The sequence below is a fragment of the Cryptomeria japonica genome, chromosome 6 (genome assembly GCF_030272615.1).
Source record: "Cryptomeria japonica chromosome 6, Sugi_1.0, whole genome shotgun sequence".
Classification (NCBI taxonomy): domain Eukaryota; kingdom Viridiplantae; phylum Streptophyta; class Pinopsida; order Cupressales; family Cupressaceae; genus Cryptomeria; species Cryptomeria japonica.
The window spans coordinates 674,347,529-674,357,848 of NC_081410.1; the positions used below are offsets into that span (position 1 = coordinate 674,347,529).

The 10,320-nt window shown below is 33.0% G+C and overlaps 1 protein-coding gene across 1 annotated transcript in view; it reads left to right on the top strand.

Moving 5' to 3' along the window:
- LOC131036405 (serine carboxypeptidase-like 42) overlaps positions 1-9,486 on the top strand; it is a 110,136-nt gene extending 100,650 nt beyond the window's left edge. The window contains exon 9 of the mRNA XM_057968291.2: positions 9,358-9,486. Coding sequence (XP_057824274.1) covers positions 9,358-9,382 — 25 coding nt within the window. The 3' untranslated portion in view covers positions 9,383-9,486. The remainder of the gene's footprint in view (positions 1-9,357) is intronic.
- Positions 9,487-10,320: the final 834 nt, after the last annotated feature.

Consider the following 10,320-nt stretch of genomic DNA (forward strand, 5'->3'; position numbering starts at 1 on the left):
ATTTAGGATTTTCAAGAAGTGTAATAGAACCTTTACCTTTCACAGGACATGGTGCATCACTACCAAATCTTACACAACCTCCCTCATAATCTTCTAATTTAACAAACTTGTGTTTATCACCTGTCATGTGATGTGAGCATCCACTATCTATGATCCAAGAATAATTTTTATTTATGTGTGATATTAAGGCTTTTTCTTCATACCTTTCTTCATCTGATCCATCTTTGATAGCCACATATACAACTTCCTCTATCTCAGTCTCATCAGATTTATCATCATTGGATTCCTCATCAGGTACTAGGCATGTCTTTCTATCTCTCCTTCTGAAGTCTTGGTGCCTTCTGTATTGGTTGTCTTCCTATCTGTCATCTCGGTATTCTTTCTTTTCATCATTTTTATCAAGATAGTTAGAAGCCATATGTCCAATTCTATCATAGTTAAAACATTTCAAAGGTAACTTCCCTTTATACTTACGTTTGCCTCTCGGTAACCTTCTGGCTAATAATGCTTCAAACTCTTCTTGCTTTCTGATTTCCTCATATATTTTGTGTACTTCTTCCATGTTTTTGCAAAATCTCTCACTTGCTCCACTGTGATTTCCTTTAGCATACTTAGACATTCTATCATTATAATCTTCAGATTCACTGAGATGAAAAGAACTAAATGTAGATTCAACTTTGTTTACCGAAGATCCACTGTTATCAAAATTACTTAACTCAAAAGCATGTAGGTTTTTGAAAGTAGCATCCAAAGAGACTGACATGTTTGGTACATACCTCAATTCATTAATTGCAGAGACTCTAATGGCATAAGTAGGTAGAAGTGTTCTCAGCAACTTACTTGTTACATCCTTTTCTTCAATAGTTCCTCCCTCTCCTTTGATTTGATTGACAGTTTCCTTTAACCTTGTACTGTATTGGATAATGTTCTCACCTTCATTCATTCTCATGGATTCAAGTTCCCCTCTTAGACTATCTTCTTTTTCTCTTTGAATACGTTAATCTCCACCATATACAGATGTGAGCTTATTCCACATTGCTTTGGCATCATTACAACCTTCTAGGTCATTAAACTCTGAGTCGGTCAAAGATTATGTTATCTCTATCATTTCTTGAATGTGTTCTTGCTTTGCCTTTATTTCTTCCATTGTCATAGGTTAGGTGCTAGGTCCAATGTAATCATTCTCCAATTCCTGATAAGTGCAGCTTCATCCTTTTCTGCCATGTGGTGAAACTTGACTTGTTCAGCTTTGGTGCATCCCTTTTATATATCTTCCGATCTTGCCTCAAGTACCTTTAAAATTTTCTTCTAGAGTCCAAGCTCTGATACCAATTGTTAGTTAGATGAGAGGGGGGGTGAATCAAATAAATTCAATTATCAATACTCTATCAGATTCAACCTCGATAGCACTTTCTTGATATGCAACTATGACTGTAAATCATTTAAACTCATAAACAGATAAACGTAAAACATTAAATCACATTTGACACCAAATTTAATGTGGAAACCCTAATAGGGAAAAACCACTGTGGGATTTCGAACCCACAAGAAAATATACTCTTCTAGAGTATGCTCGATTAAAAGCAAATCCTGTTAAAGATTACATACACATTGCTAGATGTGACCCGGTTAAGGGACTTCCCTCAGATTTGTTAGAATCTTCACTTGGTTAGAAGTGACCTTGTCAAAGGATTTCAAACACTCATTCAGAATGTTACCTTCCAAGAGGATTTACCAATAATACTATTAAGTCCACTTGGTTAAGAGATTTCCTGTCACTTACAAAAATAAATAACAGTAATAAAATATGTCTGCAACTTCACATCTAAAATGTTAAAGAAGATTCTATGTGCTTAATGTACTCAAGATAATCTTGTCATAAGACTTATCTTTCTCCTTGATGGGCTTCTCAATTCGTTCTTCAATCAGATCTTCAATCTTCTATACTCGGTAATCACCTCTATAGCATCACTATGCTTCAGTTTGTCCACTTTTTGTTCTTCAACTACTCTATATTTATAAGCAATTCCTGACCGCTTATTCTCCTTAATCACATTTCCCATGATTAATCTTAACCATCAGATCTTCAAACTTGACTAGGTTCATTGAATCTTTCAATCTGAAAAACATTTTATCTTGCCTTGAAACTTGTGTCCTTCCTTGGTACTTGTGCTTGGTTATGACTATTCAATCTGTGTTCTAGATCTAACTCTTGAATTTTCATTGCCGTAGATCCTTAATAAACTTCTTGCACAATATTCCAATCTTCAATAAATCTCCAGCTCATTGGCATCCTTCATTTAATAATGTATTCACTCATTTAATGCATTCTATTACTGCTCAGTTGATACTCGGTTAATACTAAACTTTACTCGGTAGTCATTCTCTTCTCGGTGACTTTTTCCTTCTTTAACCGACTAGCTCCTTGCTCGGTAAAATAGAATAGCATCAAACCTTTACTCATTCTATTGCATGAAATCTTTTCTCCTTCTTGTTTAGTCTTTGAATACACATATATAGGATATCAAAACAATCAAAACATCATAATCTCATCACTGTCTAACTCGGTAATAGTTGCCCATTGAATAACTTATTACTCCCCTTTATTTTCACATTCTTTCTGTGTCATTTACCGACATCTTTATACTCATCAAAACATACTTTTTAAGATATGTCAGCATCATACTGAATTAGAAAATCAATTGCTTGACATCAATGACAAAATAATAATATTAAGACAGTAATCATCCTTTATTAATTATATCATTCATCTCCATCAACTTTCTCAATATCATCAACCATCAAACTTATTGTAACAATCTCCCAACTTATTGTATTGCCAACAAGGACATGATATGAAATATTGCACTCTCACTTAGTAAAGATAGGTTTTCAAAGAACCCGTGAAGATAGTAACATATATCTCAAGATAAAAGGAGATAAGATACTGGTAAGTGAGATATTTGTTGATGATATCATTTTTGGAGTTAATGATGATATGTGTCATGACTTTGCTAATGAAATAAAGAATGAATTTGAGATGTCACTAGTAGGTGAGATAAAAAATTTCATAGGTTTGCAAATGTAACAGATGAAGGAAGGAATTTTTATCACACAATCCAAGTATGTGAAGGAAGTATTGCAATTTTTTGGAATGGAAGGTTGTAAACCAGTTGGAACACCAATGGTTACAGGTTGTAAATTGTCAAAGGAAGATGATTCTGCACCAATTGATGAAAAGGAATACAGGTCCATGATAGGCAAGCTACATTATGTTGTCCATAACAAACCGAACATTGCTCATGCAGTAGGATTGGTTGCCAGATTTTAGAAAAACCCAAAGGAGACACACATGATTGCAACCAAAATAATTTTCAGAAACTTGAAAGGCACAATAGATTACAGATTATGGTATCCATATGCAGGATATTTTGACTTAAAAGTCTATACTGATGCAGATTGGGCAGGCAATATTGATGATAGGAAAAGTACAACTGGAGGAGCATTTTTTCTTTAAGGCAAACTAGTGTCATAGAGTAACAAGAAATAGAGTTGTATCTCTCAATCAACAACATAAGCTGAATATGTTGCAACTCACATGAATTGTACCCAGGCAATTTGGATGAAACACATTTTGGAAGGTTTCAAGTTGAACATATCAAAACTGGTAAGAATTTTTCATGATAACACAAGTGCTATAAATATTTCTAAGAACCCGATGTTGCATGCTAGGACAAAGAATATAGAGTTGAAGTATCATTTCTTGAGAGAGATAGATAAAAGAAAAGATGTATCACTGGAGCATGTTTCCACTAAAGAACAACTAGCATATATTTTTACTAAACCTCTCCTGATGGCTACATTTGAATATCTTAGAGGTAAGTTAGGGGTTGTACCCCTACATGAAGTCAATTAAGCAGATAGGGAAGACATAAATCCTGGAGCCTATTGAAAATCTTGAAGAAGGATTGGTGTAGTATGGAACTACTTCACAGGGGGAGCAGCTCATTGTAGAATGGTGAAGCATGGATAAGAAACTAAGTGGTTTACCTGAAGTCACTTTGGCATTATTGTCAAAGGGGGAGAAAGGTATATGATTTATTGTTGAAGATATGATATGAAGATACAGTTGAAGGAGAGTATATGGTGAAAAATGTAAACCAGGATTCCTATACCTATGTATATGCTTTACTCTCAATTATGACAATCAATGGGTATTGATATTTGTATTGCCATCAATGCCAAATGGGGAGAATGTTGGCATTGCATGAAGATTGCATCGAAGAAGTATAGTGTTGTAATTGATGTCAATAGCAACTGGTAATGAAGTAGTAAAGCAATCGGTAATGATTCAGTAAAGCATTTGGTAATGAAGAAGTAAAGAAACCGGTGATAAAGTAGTAAAGATAAACTGGTAACCCTAACCAATTGAGAAGAAGAACCCTAACCGGTGGAGCTTGGAGATCAGTTGTGATGATCTATGGCCAAATGATGATCGATGATGAAGATGCCACATAAGCATGTTGCACATGATGAGTTTTGAAATGAATTTGGCACATAAGAGATAACCATTTATCTTGGGAATGATCAAATGCATAGTATGAAGTGACAAATGAATGATGAGTTACAAGATTCAAAGTGTGGTGATCCAAGAGTAGTTGAAGATGCCTAGAAGAATCTGTAGTTCATTTCAATGTAATCTAATGGTCAAGATTGAACCGATGTGTTTGTAATCTCTATGAGAATTTTAGGGTTTGTGTTGTGTTACCAACCTAATATATTTGTTTTTAAGGTTGATGGATTTTTTGAAAATGTGTTGGCAAATTAGGTTAAGTATGATAGTGATTATTGCCAAACCAGGAGGTGTGTCTGCAGAATGTTGTGAAGGAAGATAGGAGCAATAAAAGGATCTATTCAGCAAGAAAGTGCTATTTCCAAATTAGTAAAGAACCTGTTGTTCTCTAACCATTACAACAATAAAATCCCTTAACCGAGTAAGCTCTAACAGGCTTGTTGTTGAAATCCTCTACCTAGGTGATCCATTAGCTTGGATTTGAAATCTTCCACAAAGGTTACCTTTAATAGGGTATTTGTAGTCAATCCCTTAACTAGGTGATCCTTAATCGGATTTTCTCCTAATAGGACATTATTGTATAAGATTCTAACAAGGCTTGGCTTCTAACAGGATGAACTTCAGAAGAGTTCAAAATACTTGTGGGTATTCATCCCCACCATGGTTTTTCCCATTTGGGTTTCCACGTGAAAAATCATTGTGTCAAGTGGTGAATGATTTTGTGGATGTGTTTTTGATATGGTTGATATGGATGACTGGTAAATCCACTTAGATATATTTAAATGACTGGAAATGATTTGAAACATGTTATTACTGGTATTAGTGAAGTGGTTTAAGATTTTGGTCAAATGGTATTTAAGTTTAAGATCTGTTGCATTATATCATTGATGTGTTTGGTGAACTGGTAAGGTTTGACATGTTGCTGAATTTTTTATTAAAGTGCCTAAACTGGTTAGTTTTGTGAGTTGTTTCTAAGCTGGAAATGAGTTTGGTGAGAGTTAAGTTAATTTTCTATCTACTAATTCACCTCGCCCTCTCAGTAGTTGACCAAATCTCTATAAGTTTCATCATATTATTAGTATAAGACAATTAGAAGCTTGAAATGAACAAAAATATTCACTTTCTATATTTATATCTTAGCTAGGTTTGTATAGACATAAAAGCCAGTCCGAAGAAACAAAATTGAAAAACAAAATGATTGGTGAAAGAATCATCTCAATATCCTACATTGTTTAAAAGATATTAAAATTTTCGTCTTGACATTTTTTTCCAATGAAGTTTCAAACTCAAAATTGAGAACCTTAGAAGCCTGATAAAATTTAAAATCTAGACAGATATATCTTTAGATATAGTTAGCATTGTAGATCTCTTTGCAAGCTTTCCATTGATATGTTATAATAAAAAAATTGATGTCCAAGTCAAAAGTTATGGCTCCCAAAAGTTTGCCACCAAAACTCATGTTTCAATGAAAAATCCACCTAGGCAAGAAAATGAACCATTGGACTGTTAGGCACCAAAAAGAAGAAAAGTTACACTTTCTAGAACATTCTAAGACATTTATTGGTGCTAAATAAAGAGGTGAACCAAAGTTTACATGGGGGACAAATCCATTAGTATAGATTGTGGCTCTAGATCAAGTATGGTTTTCTTAAAGAGTTGATTTTATGTGTAATGATTTGAACCCATGTGGTTGTAGCTTCTAATTTTCTTAATGTTGTAATTCTCATTTCATTGGGATAATATAAAGGATCTCTTTATGACATTTTCTATTTATTTCTCTATTGATGTTGTTTGTTTGGGTTTGTAAGGGGAGTACCCTTGATTGATAAGAAATATGAGAATACATGAGTCTTGAAAAATATGTAGCCACGTTGGGTACCAATGTACCAAATGATATCCTCAAAAAGAAGAGGAGGAGAAAGCCCATTAGAAAAATCTCCTCTGAAAAAGAGGAAGAGGAAAGTAGGGCTATGTGATCCCACTCAAATAATTGATAAGGATAAAACATCATGTGAGGAAACAATCCTCCTCAAAATATAGAGAAGTGAGACAATATAGCCCCACTCAATGTATAATCTCTTGTATCAATGGAAGATGCTCAAATATGAATATTTAAGATGATACAAGATAATTAAACAAAATTTCTCCCCTTAGGAAATAAGTAAGGCCAAAGGTGCATGCAAAAGATCATCTCATTCATGAAATGAGTATGAGGGAGGAAATATAAAAGTGTATGCTATCTTTAGAAACTACTCAAAAATTTCCATGTTAGTGATGAGAGGTGCCACAATAAAATCTCAATTCCTAGGCTTAACTAAAGAAAGTGGTATTATAAAACCTTATAGAATTAGATGTAGAACAATATTCAATACTAAAGTGATAACAATTGGGATATAAAGTTGTCATCAAAGAGGATATGAATGTCCTTAAGTGTGTCTTCCAAATATGCAAGGAGCAACTCACAAATCGAACTTGATAAGTAGTCATCCAAAAATTGTTATTTCTTCAAAATGGTGAATATGATTCTACTATATACAATCATTGTAAGCCATGAATTTAGCAACACTAGAATTATTAGAAGAAATAAGAGATATAGGAGATTTATGTAGGAGCACCTAAGCAACAACATGGGGAAAAATAAGATAACAAGCAAATTAATTAAACATATCCAACAAGAAAGAGTTGATTCACTAAATCATTTGGACTTTATCATGTGGACCTTAGGAAAAAGACAAAGGAGCACCTAAGCAACAACATGGGGAAAAATAAGATAACAAGCAAATCAATTAAACATATCCAACAAGAAAGAGTTGATTCACTAAATCATTTGTAATTTATCATGTGGACCTTAGGAAAAAGACAAAGCACCATTGAATTGAGATTTTGGTTGAAAAAATGAAGAAAACCAAATGACAAGAGCGAATAGAACAAAGGAATGCATGATATAATGAGAAATGAAATGTAGTAGTTATGAAAAGAGGATTTCTATATGTTAAAAAGAGAGTTCGATAAAAAAAAAAAAAAAAAATATAGGATACTTGGAAAAATTTAAAATATGAAGCACAACAATTTGGAAGAATGTGCAAGCAAGAGAGGTGCTTTAAAACAAAATTTATGGTGAAATTTAAAAGATATATGTTGGAATTAAAAGTGTGTGAGTAGAGTTGATCATAGAAGAAGATATGCATGAGAGAGGGAGATAGCAAATACAGAAGGAATGCTTAGGGAAGATACGAACAAGGTTACCAATAATTGCGCGAAGATGAAATTTGATATTGTGAATGAAGTTAAACATAAAGGGGCATGCATAGAAAATTAATAGAGGGGAAATTTTGATTGTATGGGCAATTATTCATAACATTATTTTTTAATTTGATCATTATGTGTGTGGAAATGATTATTGAGTTTTTTTGTTTTTTTTTTGGTAGAATAAAAGGTAGTTGTTAGAAGAGAGAAATTATGATTTGAAAATGGAACAGAGCATGTGTAACAATTTATTTGTTGTGAATTAAAATAATATTAAATTCCTTCAATTTTTGAAGGAGAGGTTGAGTAGCTACAAATTGAGATCATCTGATAAGGCTCTTACAATCTATCTACACTAGAGATGCAAGACCAACCCATTTATCTAGAATCTTAATTGATGAAGGAATAGAAGGATTAACATAATATTTTGTACCACCTACATATGTCCACTCTATATGCTTGAGTGTAGATAATGGTGCTTGCAAGATCCCATAAAAGATATTATACAAACATACAAGAGATTTATTTGAAGTAGTGAAGTAAACCTTATATACATTTTATGTTCTATTGAAGAGATTTTGCAGCATCTAATAGACTCAATAGGGGCGTTGTCACAATATTAGTAGATAACTCATGAAAACCCTTGCATTCTTGGCATTCTCATAAATCATCATAATTGTATGGAAATATAAGAATACTAAGTGTGCCCAATAATGTACTCTTATGAAATATAGTAATAATTTTGAAAATTGTAGATTATATCACTATTTTTATGTCAATTATAATTCTATATAAAACCTTTATGATTATGGACAATACCATGTATAGTAACAAAAGTATATATTTGAAATGATTCTTGATCCTTCTAAACTAGGAATAATAGTTCCATGAAATCAATTTCTAGTGCAGGAGCACCTAGGAACTAAATGCCTCATGAAGGCTTTTGATGTTTTTTTTTCCAATATTGTGTTAAGATTGTATAATGTCCAAGGGACCAAATGAAGTCATTATAAATCATATTGTAAGGCTTTAAATCATTTTTGTGCAATGTAGACCTATCCTAAGAGGGTCAAAGGTAGTCAAAGTATACAAAAATTCTCAAAGAAGGTTGAATATTATGTAAATTTCTTATTAATCCCATTTTAACATGTGTAGGGTGAAAACAATGAGGTTAGAGTCATTTGGGTACTTATGACAAAAGTTGTCACTTTTGACAAAATGTTTCCAAATTGCAAGATTAAAAAGAATGAGCAGTTAGGATGGAGGAAAAATAGTTATATAGCTAGTTGGAAGACATGGAAAGGGTTAAAATCCCTTGTTTGATTCATTTGTGGGTCTGAAGGGTCGAATCAGGGTGGTTGGTAGATGTATTGAAGGAAAAAGATCGATAAAAATCAAGAGTTCCCTACATTTTAACTATTTTTTTGAATGTGCAGCTTGATTTCCTTCAAATTTTCATAGTGAATTCAATTGTGTTTGGTTTGGAAACTTATTTGATGTAGTAGAGAAGTTAATCCACATTCTTTTCCTTTTTGTAGCATTCAATTTCATAAGGTTTTGTAAAGGATATCCTACTTTTTGTAAAATCCATCCAAACCCTTCCCGAGGTAAACAAATAACTTGGAAAATGTATAAATGCTCCATTCCATGATGAAAAAGTGCCAAAATAGGGGGAATGGAGAAAAATATCATGAATTTTATTTTCACTTTGTTTTCAGGGTCTCGTGCTTTCTTTTGCACGTGCAATATGATGTCAAAATGTTGATTTGACAGTGCCACAATTTGGTAAAACTCTGATTCTCGTGTGTTACAAAGATTTGTACGCTTTTGTACGGAAGGATTATAGTGAAAATGCCATATGGTTGGAAATAATATTTAGTATACTTTCATTTTCTTCAATTTTGATTGAATTTCATGGAAAAATGAGTAATTTATGACCATTTTTGTAAGGATAGCCTGTTCAGAAAATGGTTTTCCAAATTTACAGTCAGAAAATATGTTAATACAGATATGTATGGTCTATTAAGGACCTACCACTTGGCGTGTAGATAGATTATGATGTTGTGAACAAACTTCCTTCTTATCATAAAAAATCATTTTATGATTGGAGGGGTTGAATGAGCCAATTTCTAAAAATTGGCATGTCGTTCCCTATGTGAGTTCCTGTTACTACTACTACAGGAAGGTTGCAGAAAAATATTATATGATTTGTTTATGTTCTTGGTGACCATGTGTGGTCTTGTCATTCCAAAAGTGTCTCAAGTTGTTGACTTGTAGAGTTTGGACTTTGTGAAGATACAACGAGAGTTGTTGTTGAGCACTGATCTTTGATGAGTCTTTATGCTTTAGAGAAGTTGGAATATCAAGAGGTCTATGTTAGAAGGCTTGTGTGTGAGTTTGGTGAAGGTAATTAATCTTATTATTGTGAAATATGCCTAATTAAAATTTAAATGTTTTCATGTTGTTGAGAGTTGTGTAAGGAAGTTAAGTAGCGGAAACAA